Source organism: Arachis stenosperma, chromosome 8 (genome assembly GCF_014773155.1).
Source record: "Arachis stenosperma cultivar V10309 chromosome 8, arast.V10309.gnm1.PFL2, whole genome shotgun sequence".
Classification (NCBI taxonomy): Eukaryota; Viridiplantae; Streptophyta; class Magnoliopsida; order Fabales; family Fabaceae; genus Arachis; species Arachis stenosperma.
Window position 1 is genome coordinate 25752770 of NC_080384.1, and position 26914 is coordinate 25779683.

Sequence of the window (26914 nt, forward strand, 5' to 3'; positions counted from 1 at the left end):
CCCAACACCATATGTGGATGCAAATGGCTTAACCTTGATCTCAGAACAGAGTACAGGAATCATTACGCTAGCTACTTTCTTTTTGAAAAAATATATATATAATAGCTAGAGTGTTATCCGGTTAAATAAACTTCGAATTTCATTAAAATAAAAAAGAGAATCCTCCTCATTCCTTATATATTTTAATATGTTATCCATAAAAATTGTGTGTATGACAAGACATGCAGCCACATGCACATGCAACACATGGTGTGTTGTATGTTGCTTGGTGCTTCCATTGCATTGCAATTTGCATGCATGAACATATATATGTAATTTGGAAATGTTTCGGGATCAAAGTTTAGAAGCTCCTTTTTTTTGCATTTATTAGGTATTGTTTGAATAAATATATAATATTAGATGTAATAAATGTATCATTATAAGTGTTACATACAAAATTATAAATATTAAATTAAATAAAAAAACTTTGACTTACTAGTTTTTTAGCATTACTTTATCAATTAATTACTGTATAAAGGAAAAATAATATTCATTTAGATACTAAATAGATAATATAAACTATTAAAAATACACTCGAATAATTTTGTTGTTGATAAAAATATTTTTGAATTTTGTTATCAACAAAAATATTTTCAAATAATTTAAAAACGTAACAAAAATATTTACAAAAAAAATTATTGTTTTATAAGTGACAAATAATCTTTGTATTTGACAAATTACTTGTGCATTTGGTTTAGGGATGGCAATACCACCCGAACCTGCAGGTACTTACCCCTCCCCTACCCGCACCGGGGAGGGTTTTTAGCAGGGCGGGTTCTTGGGAGGGACGGGGCGGGTCGGGTTTAGGTAATACCCGCCCCGCTATATATGTAATATATATAATTTTAATATATAATATGTATAATATATATAAAATAATTAGTAAATAATTAATAATATTGTATCATATTTAAATTTTTATTTTAATTTATGTTATGTATGTGATGATGGTTATATAAATTTTGAAATTTAATTTTATTTATTGGATTTTAATAATTATAGGGGCGGGGCGGGTTAGGGTTCAACGTTTTACTACCCGCGGATAGAAGAGGGGCGGGTTCTATGCGGGTTATTGTACGACGGGGCGGAGTCGGATAGAGTAAAAACCCGCCCCTACTCGCCCTGTTGCCACCCCTAATTTGGTCCAAAATTTTATAAAAATATTTAGATAATTATTTAAAAAATATACATAGATAAAAATTTGTTCTCTATATTTTTTTTTTTAAATATTATTAGTTGTTGACATAAAAATCACAAAAAAACTATATACTTAGCAAAAAATTATCAAATTTCAAGCATAAAAATATCTTATTTTTCTAATTATGTTTGCAAAAAATAGAATCAAAATTTAAATTTTAAAGTATTTTTTTTAGAATACATATTTAATTTTAGATATTTTTGTCGCGTTTTTAAATTATTTGAAAATATTTTTGTCGATAACAAAATTTGAGTACATTTTTGTCAATAACAAAATTATTCGAATATATTTTTTATAATTTACCCAATTAAATATATAACAAAAACTCACATACAATTATTTTTATATAAAATTAATAACTAAAAATTATTAAATAATTTAATATATTAAACTAGATTATAATATAATAATTCTCAACCATTAACTTCTTATAAAATTACACGTGAATTGTAACCTAAATATTATATGATATTAATAATATTATTCGTTTAATCGCAATATTAAAACAAAGAATCATCATCATTAGAAAATGGAGATTCTCATACTTATTTTGATAATATTACCCATCTTTTGTATAAATTTATATAAATATACAATACGAAAAAATCATATATAAAATGTTAAGAGACCAATGTTTTTTTAAATATTATTAACTAATATTTGATTTTTATACTATTAAAATTTAAAATTTAAAATTTAAAAAATTTAGAATTTATTAATCTTTAATATTTAGTGTTAACTAAATAAACTAAATATAAATTTTATTATTCATATAATATTATTTATTAAAATAAAGTGATATTATTATTTTTCTAATAAAAATATAGTATATCATTTACTTGATTAGTATATTAAATTCTTAAATAAATTTAATACATATAATATTGAGTGGAGATATTCAATGATTTAGAGCATAGATGTTGGCATGTTGCAGCAGCCAGTGGACAAGTTGGATGTGCAAGTTGGCTCACGTGACAAAAAGTGTCAGAGAGAGAGAGAGTTCAGTGGATTTGGCGCATTCTTCCTTCTTTCTCCTCAAAACAGTCTCTAACCGCTTCACCTCATCATCATCACTGTCTCACATTTATAAATCCATTGAATTCAGCACCTTCTCCCTCACATCATTACTATATATATGTTCTTACAAATCTATGCTTGTGTTCATTCCCCTTCGTACAATAATAGTAACATAGTGATGGTGATGATGATGAGTAGTACGGTGAGTTTCACGGAACAGATGTATCTGTGTGTGGCGATCACAGTAGTGGCGATTTTGTATGTGTCTCTCATAGCACTTGAATCTCAATGGACAAATCATGGTGGCGCTTGGTTGCACCAAGATAACTACAACTTGCCGCTTCAAACAACTATCTTATCAACATTTGAGACTTGAGACCCTTAGCTTCCATTCATATCATAAATCCTTCTTTATCTTTTTCCTTTTTATTTATTTTCTTTTCTTTTTTGTGTACGTTGGTTGTCTATACTCTATGTATCCAATTTTGAACTGTACTTCGGAACAGAACATTGATCATTGTATGTTAATATGTTATGTAAAGATTTTGATCTTTGACCAAATTGTAAGAAATATGAGTTATTTTGAGTTTATCAACCGGATTTTTTGAAAATTGTATAATCGATTTTTGTTGTTGAGTTGTTGATTCTGGTAGTCAATTTTTTTTATTATTTTGAGTTGATGCACTCATCTCCTACTTCAGTTGCTTTTTTTTTGGGTTAATTTTTATGATTGTTGTTGTATGTATTCTGATTTTCAAGTTAATTGTATGAATTCTGAGTTAATTATATGAATGTTGGATTCTAAGTTTATTTTATGGACATTAAACTCAAATTGGATTTTTTTTATTTTTTAAGTTTTTGTTGTCTCAAATTCGTTAATTGGATTTTTTAGTCCCTTTTCAGTAAATTTTTTAAACATTGTAAGATTAATATTTATTTTTGAGTTTTTTAGTCTGTTGTTGATTTTTCTGAATTTGAGTTGATGATACTATACTACACAATTTCACTACATTTTTTATGCTGTTGCTATTTTCTTTTTTTGTTTTAATAACTTTTATGGAGCTAGCATCATGATGGTAGAACATTATTTTTTAGCGCATTTTAATTTTTGTTGGTTACAAAGGTTGATGTTTGAAGTTATTTGTAAATTTTTAATGACATTTTATTACGTGAACTTGTTATTTTTTGAATTTTATTAGTTGATAAATTATTTAAATTATTAAATTTTTAATAATTTTATTTATATTTAATTAAACTATTGGTTGAATTTTGATTAAATTTTGAACAATTAAATTAATTGTTTTATTGATCGATTAAAAACTAAAACAACCATTCCCGTAAATCTAACAAATTATTATCGTACATAAGAATATATAAGAGTACATGAGAGTACCTAAAAATAAACTATATTTAACAATGGTATTCTAGAATTTAAAGTCTAAATAATGTGTTTGAGAAAATAATTTTTTTATTAAAAAAGAATCCTATGTGTATATCTTGGAGAGGTTCCATCATACACACTTAAAATTTTTATTATATTATACATGTTAATTATGAATCAAGAATTAGTTTTTCTTTAAATTTGGTGCAAGATATGGCGGCACAAAGGAATGGTTCTGTAGTTTGGTGGCTGAACATCACATTAGTTGATTTTGATAGAGTGGCTTTTGGTGGCACCTTCATCGATAGAACTCTGTAAATACAGCTTATTTATGTATATTCTTATGTACTCCAAACGTACTCTTATTTCTGGTTATATATCAAAAGTTGAATTTGGCAGCCCAAACTCAGATAGACTTCATATATATGATGTACAAATAAACAATAATTTATGTGCACTTGTTCATGTGTGTCATTCTTTCATGTTCTTCTCATATTTTATTTATTTACATGCTTTTTTACGACCTACATGCAGAGATACTTTGAGATTCTGTCTATAACCGGAAATTGTGTGGCTCAAGGGATGATTCTCCAGCTTGGTGGCTGAACATCATGCTGGCTGGTTCTGATAGAGTGGCTTTTGGTGACACCTTTACCAATAGATTGATTGTCTCTGACACCGTAGTTGTAAGAAAATTTGACTTATTCCTTAACTTACTTTCGTCGTGTTGTATAGCACCATGTCACTAACTTTATAACCTTTTTTGTAACTTATCCTTTAGCTTCTTACGATGAATTTTGTGGAATAAAAGAAAAAGAACACCAAGAAAAACGATGAAACTGTAACTTCTGTATATTCTTATGTATTTTTGGAGACTATAATAATAGTTGCCATTATTAATTTTTTAATTTTTCTTCTCACCCAATTCAATATTTATGAAAATGTATCGTGAAGTTGGACACCAAGTCTAAAAAAATTGGACACTAAACTTGAGTAACTTTATATATTGTTTGATTAAAAGTATTCTCTGGATAATTTCGCCTTGATTTTATAAATAATTATGTCATTTAAAAAATATATAAATTGTATATATTAAATATTTGTTAAATTATTACACCTTATATATTATGTATTTTTTATATATTTCTACTAAAAAAATTACCTTAGATTATGTATACCTTATATTATGTATTCTTTATGTACTCCCACTATTAATAAAAAAATAATTTATATAACAATTATATTCAAAAGATTCGTATAAATAACCTAGCTAATTGGAAAGAAATAATTGGAAAGGGGACTGCTCTAAAAATAACAATGAGTATAAAAATAAATTAGATAAAATGTTAAATTGTTAACAATAGACATGGTGGAAAGAGACTGTTACATGTGCCTATGGCATGTTGTCCAAATTTTTCTTTCCTTGATTTGAAACTTCTACCGTTAATAATGCAGTAAAAATGCTTAGATTAAGACACATTTAAAAAAATTATAATGCAGAAAAAATGCAAGTAAGATCACACTGTAATAAATAATACAACATCAATAACCACAAGGCTTTCTTTTAGATAATGTTGGTTACATGGATAAAACAACGCCTTAATTCTCCATCGTAGATCTTAACGGTGTTTAGTCTCAAATAGTTAGGAGTGTTCAAATCCAAACCAATCTAAATTAAACCGTTCATTCAATGTAATTTAAAGCGAAAACCGATTAAAACCGTACTAATTTGGATTTGATTGGATTCTATTTTTTGGAAACCGCTAGATCGGATCGGATTTCAGATCTACTTTTCACAACCGATTCAATCCAATTCAAACCGCATAATGTGTTATAATAGTATTATTTTATTATTATATTTATAATTATGTTTATAACATATTCAATTTATTATACATTTTTATAATTTTTATGTATTATTATTATTTAATAAATATTTTATGTTTAAAATGTGATTTATTTTAACTACCCTATAATTTTATTTCTATTCGTATTTTATCGTTGGTATGTTAAGATATTGGGACTTACTATGTCATTATGGTTGTTTAAAATTTGATGTTTAGACTTGTTATATATATTTAATTTTTTTAATTTACAAAACAGCAAATCCAATCCAATTCAAACCACTCGAAATTGGATCGGATCGAATTTTTCAAAAAATCATCCAATCCAAATCGCACTGCAAGTAAACTTAATGTTCGGATTGAATGAGTTTTTTTTACTCAAAACCGATCCAAACTGCACCGCAAACACCCCTACAAATAGCTATACGTGAAATGTTGGGGACAAATTAAAAAAGTAAAAGAATAATAAAAGTATTAATTGGATAAGTAAATTGAAGAGAAAAAAATATAGGTAAAAGTTATATGTGAACGTAGTAACTAATGAAATCGAGGATGTTGAAGGTAAAAAGATAATAACGGTAAGAGAAATATAATAAAGTGTATTGAAAGGTTAAAAAAAAACATTCTAACAGGATAATTAGAATGAGGCTAAATTGATGGACTGACCATCAGAATGCAGTACTCATAGACATACTCAAAATAATATTATACAAACAAAAATTAATATAGAATTAAATAAAATATAATTTAAATGAATACTTTAAAATATAATAAGATCTATAAAAAAAATTATTTATCACTACTGGTTAAACTAATTATGATATTTTGACTTATGGCCATAAGAGTATATAATCGATAAAAAAAGATAAAAAATTAGAACGACTACAATAAAGTTCGCCGGAAGATACTCTATAAAAATATAGAACTCGCTGAGAGTATAGCAAAATTTTTAAAAATAATAAGGTTTGCCAGAAATGCGGCAAACTCAGTTGAAATTCAAAAGAAAAAAACGCATTTCGAAATTTAAAGTCCGAATAATTTGTTTGGAATTTTTTTATTTTATTATAGAAAAAAATCCTTAATAATTCAGTTTTTTTTTTAATATCAATTTAAGTTTTATATTATGTATTTTTATAAATCTCTTATATTTGAAACTTGATATACTAAAGATGGCATCAAAGTACAAGAATTGTGGAAGCTTATCCCTTATGAGTTGACTGACAGTCTTAGACAGGTACCATAATGTCACACTTTTAAATTTTCATTATCAGTTAGGATTTAACCGAGGCTATATGTTAAAGGTCGTTAAAAGTTATCAATCTGTTAGAATGCAAGAGAAAAGACTGCGGAAAAAAAATTATGTGTATTTAAAATTGTGTGAAGATATAAGTAACTAACCATTTAAAATGGGAGTTCTGTTGGATGGCCAAAACGTCGAGTTGAAGAAGACCGGTGGTAGAATGAAATCAAGTGGCATAAGACCAAAAGCATTTGCTGCTACAGCAGTTCCAATAGCTGTACTTAGTGGCCTCAAAATTAATCTGGGTACTACCATAGTTATGTTAGTTCTCTTATTTGTATCTTAATTAATCACAAAAAGTAGCAAACTACATAGAATATTGCTGCAGTGCTACTTAGTACTTACCACTCCAACAGCTGCTAGATGTGTTATTGTGAAAATGTTGGTCATGTAAATAAACCACTTTGGCACTAATGGCTTCCCATTACTGTCCATAAAATTGGTTAAAATTTATATAAATATAGATTGCAAAAAAATTATATATAAAATATTAAGGAATAATACTTTTTAATAAATTAAATACATATATTATACAAAATGGGTATATCATTTACTTGACTAGTATATTCAATCATTTATTTGGCATGTTGCAGTAGCCAGTGGCCAAGTTGGATGTGCAAGTTGGCGCACGTGACAAAAAGGGGATCAGAGAGAATTCAGTGGATTTGGCGCATTGTTGCTCCTCCCAAAACAGTCTCTAACCGCCTCACTTCATCATCATCACTGTCTCACATTTATAAATCCATTGAATTGAGCACCTTCTCTCTCACATCACCACTATATATTTGTTCTTATAATTCTATACTTAACATAGTGAAGGTGATGATGATGAGTAGTAGTACGGCGAGTTTCACAGAACAGATGTATTTGTGTGTGGCGATCTCAGTAGTGGCGATTTTGTATGTGTCTCTCATAGCACTTGAATCTCAATGGACAAACCATGGTGGCGTTTGGTTGCACCAAGATAACTACAACTTCCCGCTTCAAACAACCGTCTTAACAACATTTGAGACTTGAGACTCTTAGCTAAATCCTTCTTTATCTTTTTCCTTTTTATTTATTTTCTTTTCTTTTTGTGTGTACGTTGATTGTTTATACTCTATGTATCCAATTTTGAATTGTGCTTCGGAACAGAACATTGATCATTGTATGTAAAGGTTGAGCTTTGACCTCCGCGTATTTGATTGCACACACAAACTTTGTCTGCCGTGGACTAATGAGTTGTTGCATGCACAAGGTGGATTGCATACATAAACTTTACCAGTGGCGTAAATAATGAATCGTTGTATTAATATTATATTGTTTTATGGATTTGATTTTGTGGAGTTAGCTAAGAATGGGAGTGGACATAGCAACTTGGTCCACTTTTAAGACTTTTCGGAATCCAGACATGCTGTTAACATAACGTATAATGATGAATGTTAATTAAATAAGGTTGAGCCCAACTGGAGCAACAATCTTGTTTGTTTGCAGTGAATATTAGTGCCTGGAAACTTTTAGTATCATAGAATTTAATGCGCACATCACAAAATGCAACAGAACTGTGCCAAATTCTCAATGTAACTATAAAAGTTCACAGGTGATATAAATGTAATGCTATGTTGGTATGATGTTCCTTTCAAAATGGTCCTTTATTCGTCATGATTTCTTAAAAAAACAACCAGCCCTGAATTTTTACATAACTGAATGTATCTTATAGAAGCAATATCAGATGATTTGCTTTAAAAAAAAAAAGGAAATGGAGACACAAACAAGCACATTTGTGTTTATCATGTGTTGTATATATTCAGTTACATAAGCCTGTAGCATAAACGCCATAAGGCCACACGTGAATTTTAGGATAAAGACACTATATACATCAAATTGGTAGGTATTCAAATTAGGAGTGAATGGAGGAATCTTTTTTTGAGTGACCCCCCCCCCCCCCCCAACATCCTGTTCACATTAAATAGACTTGCAAAATGCATCCACCATATGATAACTAGGAGAAGTAAATTGGTGCCTTGGCCTTGTCTACAAGATGTACAGGGGTTTCTAAAGGCGGGCCGGAATTTTCATCGGCGCTGTTGGTTGCAGATCTGGCACGTGGTGGCAGATTTCGCATTTGCATAGGTACATTGCTCACAGGACCAATGATTATCGTCGGTCATTCTACTACTAGCCATGCTCGCCCGAAGAGTTCCCTTTCCTCTTCCACCTCTCCCCTTGCTGCTCCCAGCGGCATTTTTAGAGCTTGTCGCTTTGCTTGAAGCAGCTCCATTACTATCCACATCAGATAAACCATTCTCTAAAGCCCTAACCAAATTCTCAAAGTAGTTTCTAGTTACACTGCCAAAACAAAATAGGTTAGATGATCATAATAACCTGAAAAAACTCGTTAATAAAAACAGGCAACAAAGCAAATGATCAACAAAAACACAAGCAATATCTACCTGGTTAATCCAGCTAGTTTTGTGCGGAAGTCATTGAATTCTTTAGATGGGCCATCAGTATTAAGGAACAACTGTAGTTCCTTTTCAGCACATTGATGAAGTCGCTCCAAACCAGATTCTGCCTCACCTGGTGAAAAAATGGACTGGAAAATCAAACTTGCAGGAACCACTTCAAATGCAAGACGCTCCTAATAAATTCAGGTTGAGAATAAAACCTTGCAAGTACTCAAAAAACTGTTTTTTAGCATGTTCATGCTCAGGCAAGTAATATCCATATGCATACGTCCACTTCAGCACCCGTCGGCATTCAACTATCTGTAAACATGAAATAGGGATTAGAAAACTGCCTTTTCACAACAGTAAAAAATGGCAAGCAAACTATAATACTTATTTACCTGTAGCCAGGCCTCAGTTATGAACTTAAGCTGTGACTCCGGCTGGCATTGTGTGTCACTAAGCCTTTCAATCTGCCAAAAAACACAAGGATTACATGGTGATTTTATGATCCTGGCAACCCCATATTAAGCTCTACTTAGAAGAATGAAGATTCTAGAGCAGCAGTTTAAGAACTTCTAAGGTAAACAGACTCTTGACACTGAAATAATCAATGGACTACAAAAAAGCAGCAACATGTACTACTAAAAAGAAAAATGTGCAATCTTATATAACATTCTTTCTGAAAGAGTTGCAAAAGACAGATACAAGCTAATGCAAAATATAGCAAATGTTATGTAACATACATGAACAGTTTGCATCTGGTGTAGATCTGCAAGAGCTTTTTGCCTCGACTGCCATAGAAAGAAAATTAATCATAAAGCATATAACATGGTAAGAATCCTAGCCAAATATAAAACTAATCAATGAATTTAGATATGTGAAGAAAACATTTTCCTAGAATACTGATAAGTATAAAGTAGTGCATACGGATTGATTGCTGGCCCATCGCTCATAATAATGCGTGTACCTCTCCAATGAATTCTTTGCCATTTCTCTTCTTCTTTCAGTTTCATCATACTACATGGAACAAAATTTAGATCATCAGCCGATATTATTTGAAATATAATTGGGGGGAAGAATGTGCAACAATAGTCTTTCTGTGCCCCTTACCACTCCCTCTTGTTTTGCTGCCTCATATCGATTGCAAGCATAAAAACCCCCAGTCCTTTCACCATGATCTGACCATGCACCGAGGCATAGCCTAAGATAATATATCATAAGACTCAATGAGCACCCACATAAGCTTGAAGCATTTGAAAATAAAGACACATAAAACATGAAAATAAATATAATTCATTATTAATCCCCAGAGAATAGATTTAAAAACCCCCCCCCCCCCAACCACATAACAACAACAATGAAAATTGACAACTGATAATGGAATATACTAAAAACAGAACATACCAGCAAAATTCAAATTTACAAGGTGGAGTACACGTCATGTGCATGCACCCTTGATTTTTTTCAATTGGTCGCTTGCACTTCGGACATGGCTTTGAGTTAGCAAGTATCCTGAATGTCATTAAGTGAATAGCTAGCTCAAGATCTCAAATGGTAAACTGGTAACTTATCCCAAAGCAATCTAGGCAGGAAAACTATATCTAGAGATATCAAAATATAATGTTTCCATACCAGTTCATGTTTTCAGATTCTGCACTATTTTTCAGAATCCACTTTGACACAGTGCCACAATCAACTGGACGATGAGCCTCTTCTGTGCACTGTATATCCAAAAACACATCGATCAGCAGAAACGAGTGTTCTGAAATGCAAAACCAAAAAAACCCGAAGAAACCCATAGACTACTTACATTCCAGCAAAAGCTATATGAACAGAGGCAAGATACATCATAATTTCCACTGCCAGCGTCAAAATTGACAGCATATTCACAGCCTGGAGCAGGACACCACTTGGTCTAGACAAAGCAAAGACAAGTAATGGGATTTTTTTGGCAGTAAGACAAATGAGACAGAAACAACAACTAAGTCTATTACTACCAACAATAATGTTTATACGAAGAGCATGGTATCGTCATATGTGACATGCTGATAACTAATGAAGATTCATTCATATCCATATCTAGTCGGGTAAAAATACTTTGGGTAACACAATGCCATTTGTTTACTATCAGTCAACGTCAAAATACAATAACTACAGCATACCTTCTTATTGTCTTCAATATATGACCTAAGAAGGTAACGGGCATACTTTTCTTTATCTTCATCAGGTGCTAAGAGATTAATCATGTCTTGATCAACAGCAGCGCCACAAGTGGGATCGGGACATCTCAGCATCAAACATCCAGGACCATCATTAATAGATGTGCTAATATATCCTAGAACATCAGAAAGACAGAAGAATGTGGTTTTAAAAAAAAAAGAAAAGAAGGAAGGGGAGGATACATCTGGAAGGGAAAAAAGGACGCACGCCCGCCCGCGGGGGGCGTTTACATATGCCCAATAATAACATCCCAAATGTATAATTTCATTATCTTATACAGACTGTATCTGTAATCACAATAACACAAGGATAGCAATCATAGCACATAAGCAATACCTGCCCAGCAAGAAAAACAATAAGGATGGCCACAAGTAGCAGTTTGAATCTTAGTACGAGGATACGTTTCAAAACAGATGCCACAAGTTATCTGAGCGGAGGAGAAACAACAATAAGTAACGTAAGTAAAATATAAATCAAGATCAAGCAGCAGAAAAAATGAAAAATAAACCGAAAAAAACCAGCTACATTAATGACATATTTTGGAATCATACACTATCTCACCTCTCTAGGATTAGGATGCTGGACAACTGGCTTCTCCAACAAACCAACTGTTTTACGGACTCGATCTTCGTCAGCAAACCAGGCATCGTGCACTTTACTAACACTCCTGCAACACCAGCACATCTCTCGTTTAGTACATGATAGAGTCATCAAACTAGATTGCACATAACCAATAGGAAAAGATATTTACCAATTGTAATGACGAAGCAGGATACTCGCAGCAACTCGTGATATTGAAAGAACGGTTGCCACTCTAGTGATGTCATCTTCCTGCCTTTGCTGAATATCCGATTCCTTCAATATGGTAAAATTTTGCTGGAATCCAGACGAGGAACCATAAATTAGAGAAGGGAACAAAGAAACCATCTTCACCATTTACACCAACTTCCTTTCAACATATCAACTTGTTTCACTTTCAGTAAACGATTACTTACTACTCTGTACTATCAAGATCAAGTGAGAACAAAAACTTCTGACCAACCAACACTTCCACTGATATAATTCCAATATTTTTCCAACTAAAGTAAACCAAATTAGTACTAATAATAATAATAATTGTTTAAAGCTTCAAAATCAGTCCTTTATCTCTTTCTTCTACATCCACACTTGAGTGCAGTCAAATCATCCAACTCACAAGTCCAATTAACTCAGTCGAGCTCATAGTGAAAACAAAAGAGCAACATTCCCAGCTCAACAACACAATGAAGAGTACAAAAAATCACGAAATTGAGAAGTAAAGAGTAGAGTTATACCTCAGGGCGGCGAGACTCAATCCTATCAGAATCATCAGCATCGTCGAAGTAGTCATCGGCATCGTCATCGTAGTCATTGTAATCCATGGGAGCTTCTTCGGTCTCGCCACTGTAGAAATCTTCGTCGAGTGACTCCACATCGTTGGCGTCGTGCATATCGTCCTCGGAATCCATGGAAACCCTAGATACGTGCAAAGGAATTCGAAGGCAATCGATGAAGGATTACGATGGCGGAGAAAATCTAGGGCAAAGCCGAGGGGTTAGGAATGTAGAGGAAGAAGGAAGAAGGAAGAAGGAAGAAGGAAGAGAAGAACGAACAAAATAATAAAGTGTTGCTTTTTTTTTTCCCCTTCGATCCTTCTTTCACAGGTTTAGAAAATGGAAGATTATATATGGGATAAAATAAAGAGTTTAATTTGGATGAGATCCTGTGGAAATTGCAATGAATAAAGAAACCTACTATAAATAATAGAATTTTTTAATAATAGATTTGAAAATATTTACTTTTGTTGATATCATAATATATAATTAATTTTTTTTTATCAAAGTTATGCAATTTTATTACTGAAAATTAGTCCAATTTGGACTACAGGCAGAATTATAATAAAGAGAATAGGAAGTTCCAACTTTAATAAAATGACTTAAGCATAAGGAAACTAAAGATGTAAAGTAAAAACTAAAGGGTCTCATCTTCTCTCAAGCACACTTCTTCTAGCCATCTTCACCATAGTTCTTGAAGGGGTGATTTTACCTTCAAATACTTAGGCGTTTCTTGCTAACCAGATTTGCCATAAGAGGTTTGCTGCTACTGCTCTTTTTTCATTTGGATTTTCCTCCATTCTCAATTCTTCTTCCAGCTGAATCCACCACTTCCATGGTTTTCGAGCTTGAATTTGCCATGGCAGATTTAAACATTTCCAAGTTTCAGTCACATCTGGGCACTCCCAGAAACAATGAAAAACGCTTTCTTGTGACCGATTGCATTTTGGGCACCAGGGTTCGATGGATTGTATTCGAGCGTTCAACCTTTCTTTCACAGGGAGTCCTCCGTGCATCAGTTTTCAGAGTAAATTTTTTATTTTCGGTTGACAATTAATTTTCCATATGCTCCTCCATAAGTCCTTTCTTTTGCATTGTTCTGGCAGGTATTCAGTTGGTGGGTGGTAGAAGTTAAAGGCTATTTTGTATCCTGAAGCAATAGTGAAGCCGCCCCCTTTCTCCAACATCTAGGTAACTCTACCCTCTGTCTCATGAATTGGAGTGTTGATTATTGCTGTAGCTATTTCTGGATTGAAATTGAACTGAATTAAATTCTGGTTCCATGTTCTGTTTGAATGCTGTAATTGTGAAACCCATTCTAGATTAGCAGTCATTGTCGTGGTAGTAATAGGAGTAATTAAAACATAATCCTTCACCCATGAGTCTTCTCGGATTCTGATGTTAAATCCTTTTCCTACTTCCTATAGTATACCTTTTTCTAGCACCTTTCTGCCCTCGATAATACTCCTCCAACCCCATGATGAGTTATTACCAACCTCTGCTCTTAGGAAGCTTGAATATCTACAATATTTGCTCTGTAACACTTTACTGATGAGAGAATTAGGTCTGGAAATTAACCTCCAACCTTACTTTACGAGCATGGCAAGATTAAAGACCTTCAAATCTTTAAAGTTTAGTCCCCCTTGCATTTTTGGTCTGCAAGAAATCTTCCATCCGATCCACTGAATCCTGTTTTCTGATCTTTTATGCCCCCACCAAAATTGGAGTATGGCTCTCTGAATCTCTTCAATTAGTGTCTCCGGTAACTTGAAGCAACTTAGTGTGTATATGGGTATCGCAGTTGCCACCGCCTTAATAAGCACTTCACGTCCACTAGAAGATAATAGAGCCCTCATCCAATGGCTAAGCTTCTGACACACTCTATCTTTAATATAGTTAAATGTTGCTTTCTTTGATCTCTGAACCACTGCGGGTAAACCCAAATATTTGTTTTGATTGCCAACATGAGGGACAAGGAGAATCTCTGCCAAATGGTCTCGGACTGGAATTGGTATGTTCTTACTAAAGAAGATTGATGATTTGTCCAAGTTTACCTTTTGGCCACTAAGTTCTTCGTAAGTCTGTAGGACCTGTAGCAATCTCTGGTACTTTACTTCTGAAGCTTTGCTAAAAAGAATTGAATCGTCTGCAAAGAAAAGATGATTGATTGTCTGACACCTCTGATTGAGTTTCAAACCAGAAATTTTCAGCCCCTGTTCTTTGTGGAGCAGATGGGAGAGTCCCTCTGCGCAAAACAAAAATAGGTAGGGAGATAGAGGATCACCTTGTCGTAATCCTCTACATGGTTTAAAATAACCATGAGGTTGTCCATCCACAATAACAGAGTAAGATACCGTCGTCACAAGTTCCTCAATCCACTTCATCCATCAATCACAAAAACCTAGCTTCTTCATCACCTTCCAAACAAAACTCTATTCCACCCTATCATAAGCCTTGCTCATATCTATCTTTAATGCCAAATCATAATCTCCATGCCTTTTATTTTTGAGAAAATACATGAATTCGTGTGCAATTAGAACATTATCACTAATCAACTTGCCCTTTATAAAAGCACTTTGAGAGTCACTGATTAGTCTATTCATAACTTATTGAAGTCTGTGCACCAGAATTTTAGACATGATCTTATAGAAAACAGAGCTAAGACTAATCGGTCTAACTTGTTTCATAGAATTAGTGGCCGGCACTTTAGGTATGAGACATATGTGAGTATGATTAAAAGCTTTCAAAATTTTACCTCCGTAGAAAAAACTTCTAACAGCTACTGTCACATCTCCCTTTATTGTACTCCAAAAGAATTGAAAATTTTTTGCTGTGAATCCATCATCTCCCGGAGCCGAAAAAGGGTTGATGGAGAAGACTGCTGCTTTAATTTCCGCTTCAGTCACTAGCCTGCACAGCATTCTATTAGTGGCTGCATTTATTTTTTGGCGGATTCCATCCAATTCTGCAGTCGGATCTCTAGGACAGCTTGTTGTGAATAGCTTTTCAAAGTATTTCTGTGCAACTTCCGCTATTTCTGCTGGTTCCTTTGCCATATTCCCCTCCTCGTCCTCCAACTCCTTTATTCTATTTTTCCGGTTCCTCGTTTGAAACTTGGAATGAAAAAATTTAGTATTTCTATCGCCCCAGTTGAGCCATTGCACCCTAGACTTCTCCCTCCAATACCGCTCTTCTTCCTCTAATGCGTCTTCTAGTTCAGTTTCTAAGATTCGGATAGCATTCCTATCTACCTGAACTCCTTTCTGCATTTCATATCCTATCTTATTCTTGAGAATCTGAATTTTCTTCCCTGAATTAGATTCAGAGTACTGCTGCCATTGTACAATTAAATGTCTACAACACTTTAGCTTTCCAGCTAGCTTAAACATTGGAGACCCCTGAATATCTATTATCCATGCCTGTTTGATTAAACTAATCACCTCTTCATTTTCACACCATCGCTCCTAAAATCTGAACCTCCTTTTTACCCTCCTTTCTTCACCATCCGTGTTGAGAAGAATGACCTTATAGTCTGAACCGGAATCGGATAAGTGTGCAAGAGTGGTTGTTGGAAATTCACCTTTCCACTCATTTGTAACAAGAGCTCTGTCCAATCTCTCCTTTATATGATTCTCTCTAAATTGACGATTGCTCTAAGTGTATTTATCTCCCTCATAACCAATGTCGACTAGCCTTCCTTCATTGATGAAATCCCTAAACTGTTGTATTGAAGTACTGGATTTTTATCTTCCTCCCTTCTTTTTCTCTTGATTTTTAATTGCATTGAAGCCTCCTATTATTGCCGGCGTTTCACTCCCTCCTTCCAATATCTGTAATAGTTTTGCAAATTGAAACCCTCTATTTGTCTCATCTGTGTGCAAGTGTACTCCTACAATTTTCCATTTTAAACCCGCTTGCTGGTCCTTTATGGAAAAATACACAAAGAACTGGTCATGTTCCACTATGTGCACCCACACTTCATCCTTCCAAGCCACTGCTAATCCTCCGGACAGGCCCATTGTATCAACTGTAAAAATAGATTTGTAGCCTTCCCTCCTTAGCACTCTCTCTACTGTCAAGGTACTATTTTTTGTCTCACAAAGAAATAATACCTCGGGAGAATGAGATCTAGAAATCCCTTTGATATTGTGAACTGTCAGGGATTTCCCCAAACCCCGACAATTCCACATCATCACTTTTATCCTTCCTTGGGTGCCAATTGTTGGGTGGCACCCTCTCCCTTATTCAGCTCTTCCTCTTCTTCCTGACAAAGTTTTTTAACACCTATACTCTCTTCCGATCCTCCAGATCTCCTCTTAATACCTAAGACAGCTTGAAAGCTATGTTTTTTCCTTGCTATTTGCTTCAGATTTCGTTTCTTAATTTCTCCTCTCCTCCCGTTACCTCCTGTAGCACTGAAGGTGAAGCATCCATCATCTAATTTGGGCAGAGTTGGCTCTATTGATTGGGCCACTATGTTGCTGTCTTTATCTCCTTCTTCCCATGTTTCTGAACTCCCCCCTTATTCCTTTCTATTATTAGCATTTTTCGGCCATTGTGCACCTCTTGATCTTCTTGTTTGATTTGTGAGTTCTGGTCCTGAACAGAGAGACTTGCAAATTCTCTTATCAGGTTAACTGGGATTGATTTTTTCTGTTTATGTATGTATCCCTGTGTAGCATTGGGTTGATTTGGATTGTTATTTTCTTTTTGATCATCCACTCTCCTACCGAATTGATCTGCCCTTAGCCATGCTCCCCATTCCGCGTCTTCTTCTCCTCCTTGCGCTATATTTGCTAGGTTTTCTGAACACGCCTTGATCTCATGCCCAATGCACCCACAACAATAACAAAAATTACCAATCCTCTCGTACTTGAGTTGAAGATCAATAATTTTGTTGTTACTTCCCGAGATTCTCATCTTCCTCCTCAATGGCTTTGTGATGTCTAGGAGGATTTGAATTTTTAAAATCCTCTCCTCCTTCCCCTTTATAGAGAATACAGCAACATCCATCACCTTTCCCAGCGTCTCTCCTATCCTTTTTCCCAATCCTTTGGTTTTACATTGCTCCGGTAAACCCCACAGTTGTACCTATATAGGAACATGAGAGAATTCTGCATCATTGATAATTGAATCTTCCATCCATCTTTTTAGATTTAGAATATAATTCTTGAACAACTAAGGAGCCCCTTTCTCCACCCTGAGCAATTCGATTTCATCTTTGAAGAAAAATTAAAATTTATTACCTCCGTGATCTAAAACTCGAAAGCCTTCTGGTTGTCTCCATATTGTGTTTAGAGCGGCCTCCAATGTACCTGCACTGAATGATCTGTCCGCCAGTAATCTTCCAATCAAACTTTTGGTACATAATTCCAATCCTTCTTTGATGTCCTCATCTACAAAAGCTATGATCTGTTCCTCCTCTAATTTAGTCTGTCCTCTACCCATTCCCTGTGAGGCAGCAGGCGCTGCCATTGTATTATCGTTGACACTCTAGAGATTTTGACTAGCAAAATAAGTATTTTCTGCAAACCCTAGCAGAACTTGAAAAATTCTAGCAGGTAAATTTTGCTCTAAAATTAAACTCGGTTTTGGTTCATAATATGTAATTAGTTATTTGACAAGTTTTTTTTTGTAAATCATTATTTTTATCCATAAGAATATATTTAAAATAAAAAATTATTAAAATTTATTTAATTTGAAATAAATTGAATTGATTAAATTTCGTTGTAATTTTGAGATTCAAGATTTTTATTATTTTAGTCTCTCGTATTCAAAATTTACTATACTGATTTTCGAGAAGTACTATATTGGTCTGTGAATCCTTTTTAGTGTTGAGTTAACAAAAATGTTGAGCTAATTCTAACTTGTCAAACTAAATATAAGGATAAATGACATCATTTTATTTTGGCACTTAAACAAAGTAAAAATAATGTCATTTTGGATAATAAAAGAAGATAGAATGATTTGCACATTATATAAACTCTTCTTCATTTTCTCTTTTTTTTTTCTCTTGTTTAAGCACCAAAATAAAACGAGCAGTTTAGGGTGTGTTTGGATTTGCGTTGGAGAAGAGAGAAGCCCGTTTGAATTCTTTGAACGCTTCATCTTTATGTTTGGCAACATTTTATCCAGTAAACGCAGAAGTGATTTCTGTCTTCAAACTCACGTTTATCAAAAGTTAAAAATTCTAGCTTTTCCGTTGATCTTTTCACGTTGGATTGAATTTTATATTCTATGTACCAATTATGTCCTTCATATTCATATGTTTATTATTTTTTTATAATATTTTTTTCTAATACTCTCTTATAAATATTATTATTTTTTATAAAATTTCTGATTTTTTTATGAGTTTTTTTTACGTTATTGTTATTTCTTTTTTGTATGGAATATTTTTTTTTACTTTGTATTATGATTCTATTAATCCTATTAGAGTACTAAAGAATATTGAGAGTACTAAAAAATATTAAAATTTATTTAAATATTTAAAATAAAATTATAAGATAATATAAAATAATTATTTAAATTCATGTCCTTTTTTGTAATTTTCCATCTAAAAGTGATTTTGAATAATGTAATCCAAACAATATTTAGTTTACTATAATCCATTTTGAATAAAAATTATCAAACATAAACCACGTTAATACCAACTTACTTTTGATCAAAATCAATTTTACAAAATCAATTTTATACAAACCTCTATTTGCAAACGGTAATCCAAACACACACTTATTCTTTGTCCAGCGTGGCAAGTCAAAGTATTTCATTCAGTGATCAATGCTATTGTTCTTGTATGGATACCTGAAGGGAGAGCTCGGTCCCTGGGAATCGACGCCGAGTTATTATCTTCGGTGCCGACTTTTGAGCTTTGTGGAAAGCCGAGCTTTACTCCGAAGGAATGTCCAATTGTGCAGAGCGTGAGTAAGAAACAAGGGGAAAGTGTACCTGTAAAGGCACTCCGAAACTTAAGTCAGTATTGAGAATTCAATGTGTCCTATATAAGATAGAATACCATACCTTTATAGGTGAAGTAAGGTTTCTCATGGTCTCGGAGACTAATATAATGAATTTTATATTTGAGAGACTAAAGCAGCAAAATCTGAAAATCTAAGAGACCACTTTAAAAATTTAGTAGAATTGAATTCGAAATTAGTATAATTAATTTATTTAGAGTGAAATCTCACCCTGATCTCTAACAATTTCATGAAACTCATTTCTGCCTCTTAACGAAAGTATAATCCCATGCGACTCCTATCCATCACTTTCATCAGACATTCTAACCCTTCCGTCAAAGTATCCGTCAATAGAAGGAGTGTAACCCCAACCCAGTCCCTAATCATCACCAACATCTACCACCATTCTCTGCATTCTCTCTTTCTCCTCTCTACCATTTTTGGCCACCACCATCACCAACATCCACCACCATTCTCTATTTTAGCTGCACCACACCACTGCCTTGCATTCATTTTTCTTCTTTTTGACTAAACCAAAACTACAAAGTCATATTTCTCCCCTTACATGTTACATCTCTATTCACCATCGGCAATTCCAATCCCGTCACGGCTACCCTCTCCCTTTTTTTCTCTTTATTCTCACAATCCCTCCCTTATTATCTTGCTCCTGTCTCTATTTGGTTTTACACTAAATTTTAAATTTATATCCCAAGTAAACAATCTTACATCGAATAAATTAAAACATCGACACACTCCGTAATCACCAAATAATTCTTTCACATAAAAATCGATACTTTAGATAAATATTCATACTCAATCATCAAAATTAAAAAATGGACAACTCATAAAATCATATCCCAAACGAAATTCAAGTATTTAAACAGATAAAATTATTCAATTCAAAGGAGGTGACAGTGAGTTGGTGTAGCGAAGAAGGAGAAGGAGGAAGAGGAAGAAGAGGAGGAGGAGGAGGAAGAGAGGAGGAGGAAGAAGAAGAGGAGGAGGAGGAGGAAGAGAGGAGGAAGTGGCAGTGGATTGATGTAGCGAGAACAGAGAATGGTAGTTAATGTTAGTGATGATAGTGACAAAAAATGATGTTGAAAAGAAGGAGAAATGAAAATTGGCCTAATGGTGTTCTGATTCGTAAAGAGGAGGAGAGGAAAAAGGAGAAAAGAGAAGAAAAAGAGGAGGCAATTTGTCCGATTAAACATGTTGATTTAACGGTCTATGTAGATAAGATCCGTTAATTCTATACGGAGACATTAATGGAGGGGGCAAAAGATCTCACAGAATTAATTGTTAGAAATCGCAATAAAATTATGCTTTTATTAAGGGACGAAAAGAAATTTCATAAAATTTTTCGAGATCGGAATGAGATTTTCACTCTTTATTTTATACTTTTATTATTTATAATACAATTTTTATCATTATAAATAATTATTATCAAACTATCAATGATAGTTTTTGTTCATAAGTATGGTTAGTTTAAATTTATAGACAAATGAAAATCAAACCAATATAATTTAATTGATTTGAATTGTATTGGGTAAAATGATTTTTTGTAAGTCAACCTGAATTCATCTGAACAAATTAAAATTGTGTTGGGTTAGTTCAAGTAATCGTATATCCCGTTGAAAATTAAATTCTATGAAAAATAAGGGGTAAATATGTAATAATAAAGAAAAGGAAAAATAGGTGAATTAAAAATTACAATGCATCAACAAATACATAGTTAAATAAACAAATTCCAATATCCATAACTTGAAAAAGAAGGAGATGGTTACTAATCGAATAAAAAATCATGGTTAATATATATATATATATATATATATATATATATATATATATATATATATATTATTTTTTAATATAAATATAAATTTAATTGAGTTGATTTGATGCCGTAATCATTAATCCAATATCCAAACTAATTAAGAATACGTAGTGCTAAGGAGTCAATGGTCTAAGCGTATAATGTGTATAATTGATTAAATCTTTAGTCTATGAATAAAATGAACATTACCCATACTATCCAGAATAACCATCCGGATACCAAGGATAATAAACATCTTATATCATAAAATCACTTATCCCAAAAGCTTAAACTGATTTTGGGGTTTACCAAGGATCGAACTCTTGACGGATCTAGAACTCTAATACCATATCTGAAACTAGGGGTGGCAAGCGGGGAAGCCCGCCCCGCCCCGCCCCGCCAGAAGCCCGCCCTTTGGCGGGCTGGCCCGCCCCGCCCCGCCTAGTGAGGCGGTCCTAGAATCCTAGCCCGCCCCGCCTAACTGCGGGCTGGCGGGCTAAGCCCGCCAAAGCTCCTCTTTTTTTTTTTACTATTAACTACTAAGTAATATATATAATTTCACAACCATATTAATAAATTTATAATTTCTAATGGCATAAAAAATTATATTTTTTATATTCACAAACATTAAAGTCTTTGTAATTATAAATATCTAATAAATATAATTATAAACCAAATTTTCATTCAAAATATAAGTATAAATATTCTCTCCAAAGCAAAATATATATAATCCAAAACATAATTATAAATATTGTCTCCAAAATAATATAAACATAATTCAAAACACTCAATTTTTATCTTCATACTCTTGTAAGTTAGGTTGGGGGAAGTTAGGCATTGGCAAAAAAATTGCAAAAATACCCCCTCACTAATAAAAACCTTAGCCCGGCGGGGAAGCCCGCCCCGCCCCGCCAAAGCCCGCCAAAACCCGCGGTTTAAGCGGTGCGGGTTAGGCGGGCTTTTGCTATTTGGCGGTCCTGATTTTCCAGCCCAGCCCGCCTTTTTTGGCGGGTTACGCGGGCCGGCCCGGCGGGTTTTGGCCCGTTTGCCACCCCTATCTGAAATCACTCATCCCAAAAGCGTAACCTGATAGAACAATATAACACTAATAGTCATATCTCTAATATTTTCTAAATCTCTATTATACATATTGTACGCTTAATCCATTGGCTCTCTATACTTTCTCATTAAGAATTTGTTTAATCGAGTCGTATCCGGTTAGCCGACGGATACATGAATTAATTAAATCAGGTTAAATCGATTTTAATAAAATAATTAAGTATCTATACTCGGAATAAACACATAAGACCCATAGTTATAGACTTATAGTCACTAGACCTCTAGCTACAAATCCTTTGAACCTTTTCTTTTCAAACTTTTTCCTTTTATATCAATTGTAAAGATTAAAAATGACTTTTTACATTTTTAACATATCAAATATTTTCAATTTCAACTAAATTCTATAAAAAAAAATTTAGGTTCGTTTAGTTATAATGTAAATTTTCGCGAATCAATTTAATTTATATTTTTTGTGATTTCAAACAAAGAATTTGATTTAAGTCCAAAGCAATTTCAATTTTATTTTGTACAATTACTAAATTAAATATCAAAATTATTTATGTTGTATCTATTATATTAAAAATTTAGAAGCAAATTTATCAAATATTGTATTTATTGTTAACAGAACATGATTATTTGAAGTCATGCTTGCTTATGTTACCAATAATAACTTAACACACACACACAAAAAAAAAAAAATCAAATCCACAGAATTCTATACCTTTTGAATAGTTACAACAGTATGATCTAATTTTTTTATGGTGAGATATATACAATAGGATATGCAGTATGCTGATTTAGACTATATTTGAAATGTGACTAAATTCAAGTGAATACCAGAATTACTTTTTTTTTTTTTACAATTATGTAATTTAGTTAGTATTTACATCATCTAAAAAAAGTGAAATTATTTACTTCCTTGTTGTATACAGGCAAGTCTATCAATATTATTTATTTATTTCCCATCCAATATCAATATATTTGACTTGTCCAGCGAAGAAACTTAGCTATCAAGTACTACAATTAGTAAACTCCAGATAATAATAATAATAATAATAATAATAATAATAATAATAATAATAATAATAATAATAATAATAATATACCAAAAATGTTTATATTTATAAAGAATATAGCTGCTATTAATTAATTATTTGTTTAAATTATTTTTAATTAATAAAACATGAAAATACCTAATAGTTTTTAATAAAATATTAATATTTATTTACTATAAAAGATATAAATAATGTAACAGAATTGTAAAAGGTCAAGTATATATATATTGATGACTCCAATAATTAAACAACGACCATATAGTAGCACATAATGTGCAAGTTGTATATTATATATCATGATGAATTACTAGCACATTCTACGGCAGAAACATGGGGTCGTGTATGAAAAGATTGAAAAATTCGAATTTCATTTTATTTTAGTAATGAAATAATTTGACTTAATTTCGATTTACCTTAAATCTTGAAGTAGAAGATGCAACAGGGATAAATTCGTTCCATGCAAGAATCTGAACAAAGGCTTGGTGTAATTAACTTGTTGTAAGCTGACGTTTAATTTTTCCAATATTTTTAAAGCATGTACATATGTCCACTTCAAATAACCATGGTGCAAGTTTGGTTACTTTGTATAATGGAAGGTGTTCAAATGTCTCTTTCGTACTTAGGTATATATATTTATAATAGAAGAATATATTTAATTTCATGATCCTCATTGTGTTTCTGTGGGTGCGTACCTTTTTTTTTTTTGTGGGTATGTGATTTGAGAATATGAAATTTAAATGATTGGGATTTGGAACAAAATCATATGATGTCTAGGTATGTTATCTAATAGTGAAGAGTTGCTAACACCTTTAACATATTATTCGTGACCAATGCGATTTAGTTAAATTTATTTTATAAATAATATAGATATAGATAATCAAGTTATTACATATGGTTATTCATACAGAAAGTCTCCCTCACAAAGAAAATAGACAAAATAATAATGAAAGGAAAAGTATATGGAATTAACTCCAAATCAGCCAAAAATGAAATACCTTAATTAATGATAACGAAAATGTTTGATAATCAAAGAAAGTCAGCTAAAAACAGCCATAATTTGCTTTATTTAGTATTCATTAATTATTGCGATAATTAATTAATGTTAAATAAGGTAAGTTTTGACTATATTTTTTTGTCTACCTAGCATTATCCAATTATAAATATAGTAATTAGTTTTATTTATTTATGATTTAAAATATTGGTTATTAAATGTTTCACCATATTCAAACGTAAATCACGAAAAATGATTCAATTAGCTTTCGTCTCTTCATCCTCCTTCCTTCTCCAAATGCTTAAAATATGATAAATAAAAAAATAGAGTCAGAACCATTCAATTTACAAAAAAAAGAAATATCCTAATACCTAGCATAAACACTATCTACGTAAAGATTTTGTATTCACCAAGGTAGCGTTTGTTTTCAGAGACAGGACACGGAGACATGGACAGCACATTCTTAGAAAGCGTTTGGAAGTAAAGACATGGACACTGAACATATTGTCTCCGGGACAGTTTTTTATACTTTTGTGTCCACTCTTTTACGAAGGACAATGATGGACACGGGATTTGGAAGAGGGACACGGACTGTTTTTATGAATTTTTTTTCTTTTTTGTCCATGGTGCTATTTTTTATTATTCCACTGTTACCCTTTCTTATTTTTTCTATTTTGCATTGTTTTCAAAAAGTACTTTTTTTACTCCATGCTATTTTTCTAATTTCTATCTCTACGTTCTTTTTCTTTCTCTCTTTTTTTCTCAGGTACTCTCTCCTTTTTATAAAAATTTTTATTGGACTGGATAATTTCTATTTTCTTATCATTCTTACTTCAACGTCATTTTAACCTTATATTATATTATTTGATTTATAATAAAAATAATAACAAAAATAATTAGTCTGGAGACTTTTAAAAGATAAATATTATAAAGGTAAAATTGATATTTTAAAATGCTAAAAAATAATTTATAAATTGTACTTGATTTTATATAATTTAAAGAAAAATTAATTTTTTGAAGAGAAAAATAAAATTTTAGATAAAAAAATTAATTTTCTAAATAAAAATAGATTTTTATGTGCAAAAATTAATTTTTTTTCATTTAAAAATGGATTCTTTTTTTAAAACTGATTTTGTATTTAAAATTAATTTGGCTTATTAACCTAAATAAAATTTTTTATTAATCAAATTCAGATTTTTTTTGTTAATATTAACCATATGTATTCCTACATATTAATAATAAATTTGAAAAAAACAATTATATTTATAAATTTTATTTTAATATAAATACTATTATATAATTTTTTATTAAAATTTTTTACTGTTTCAAATATTTTTTTCAAGTTCCCACTGTCTGTATTCCTACGTACTCTCATTATTTATTAAATTAGTTTATACTAAAAAATTTGGAATCACATGGCTATTTTAGTCATTTTATATAATATTTTAGTCTTGTCCATGTGTATCCAAACATAATATTGGACATTACATTAGTGTCCTATCCATCGTATCCAAACATGATACACAAAACATAATTTTTAATGTCTCTGTCCTATTGTCTTTGTCTCAGTGTCCTGTTCTGTCGTGTCTCTACAAACAAACGCTACCCAAGAGACATTTGGCTGATTTTTTGCTGGAACCATCTTGGTTCCCTAGCATTATTATTTCATTTTATTTTTATTTTTGTCGACAATGAAATATTATTTGTTGTTGGTTAATGAGTTGTTACATAAATAAAGTAAAATTTAAAATTTTAATACTTATTTAAATGAATTAATAAATTAACTATTAGACCAATCAAACTTAATTTTAATAATGAGATATTATATATATATCAAAAGCTTGAAAAAAATATAATATTAAAAATATTTTATAACAACAAAAATGAGTAAAAAACATCTAAACTTAATCTTATGGTTGTTTTAGCATTCAAACAGACGTGTGTTATGTTAAACTAGAGAGTAGAGAGTTTTTTTTTTGTTTTTTTTTTTTTTGAAATGTATAATGAGTATACTTTAATTTATGCATGCCAATACTAATATCTTTTTGACTCTGAAATTATGCGAACGTTATATGTGCTTTTTTTTAGTATATTTTTTACTTTTAGCATTTTTATATTATAGAATAAAGATGTATAAAAAATACAAATAAAAATAATATAAATATTATTTCTCAAATTATTATATGATTGCAGACTTGCAGTAGGAAAGATGTTGATGGGTCAGCTTTACCATACGCTGATTTTTGTTTCTGACTCACTAATG

The 26914-nt window shown here is 31.9% G+C and overlaps 1 protein-coding gene and 1 long non-coding RNA gene across 2 annotated transcripts; one reads left to right on the forward strand and one right to left on the reverse strand.

The window, feature by feature from the left end:
* Positions 1–8387: 8387 nt before the first annotated feature.
* On the reverse strand, positions 8388–13113 carry LOC130944674 (probable E3 ubiquitin-protein ligase ARI7). Its single transcript, XM_057873119.1, has 15 exons — positions 12742–13113; positions 12180–12304; positions 11990–12095; positions 11765–11855; positions 11371–11543; positions 11019–11123; positions 10841–10929; positions 10613–10720; positions 10319–10409; positions 10136–10225; positions 9952–9999; positions 9607–9678; positions 9427–9526; positions 9212–9338; positions 8388–9107 (listed from the first exon to the last, which is right to left on the reverse strand). Exons 1-15 carry the CDS (start codon positions 12913–12915, stop codon positions 8834–8836), a joined length of 1773 nt encoding a protein of 590 aa, XP_057729102.1. The 5' UTR covers positions 12916–13113; the 3' UTR covers positions 8388–8833.
* Positions 13114–13583: 470 nt separating this feature from the next.
* Positions 13584–25271, forward strand: LOC130943610 (uncharacterized). Its single transcript, XR_009071856.1, has 3 exons — positions 13584–13807; positions 13887–13971; positions 25083–25271. It is a non-coding gene; the product is annotated as an uncharacterized LOC130943610 (long non-coding RNA).
* Positions 25272–26914: the final 1643 nt, after the last annotated feature.

What these genes read in the sequence shown, in the direction of transcription:
- LOC130944674 (XM_057873119.1), bottom strand. Translation starts at nt 12,915, where the DNA reads ATGGATTCCGAGGACGATATGCACGACGCCAACGATGTGGAGTCACTC. An exon ending in TTGTTTTTCTTGCTGGGCAG is followed by an intron (nt 11,544 to 11,764) that starts GTATTGCTTATG and finishes CTGATGTTCTAG; the next exon opens with GATATATTAGCACATCTATT. An exon ending in GTTTTTTGAGTACTTGCAAG is followed by an intron (nt 9,339 to 9,426) that starts GTTTTATTCTCA and finishes TTTTTTCACCAG; the next exon opens with GTGAGGCAGAATCTGGTTTG.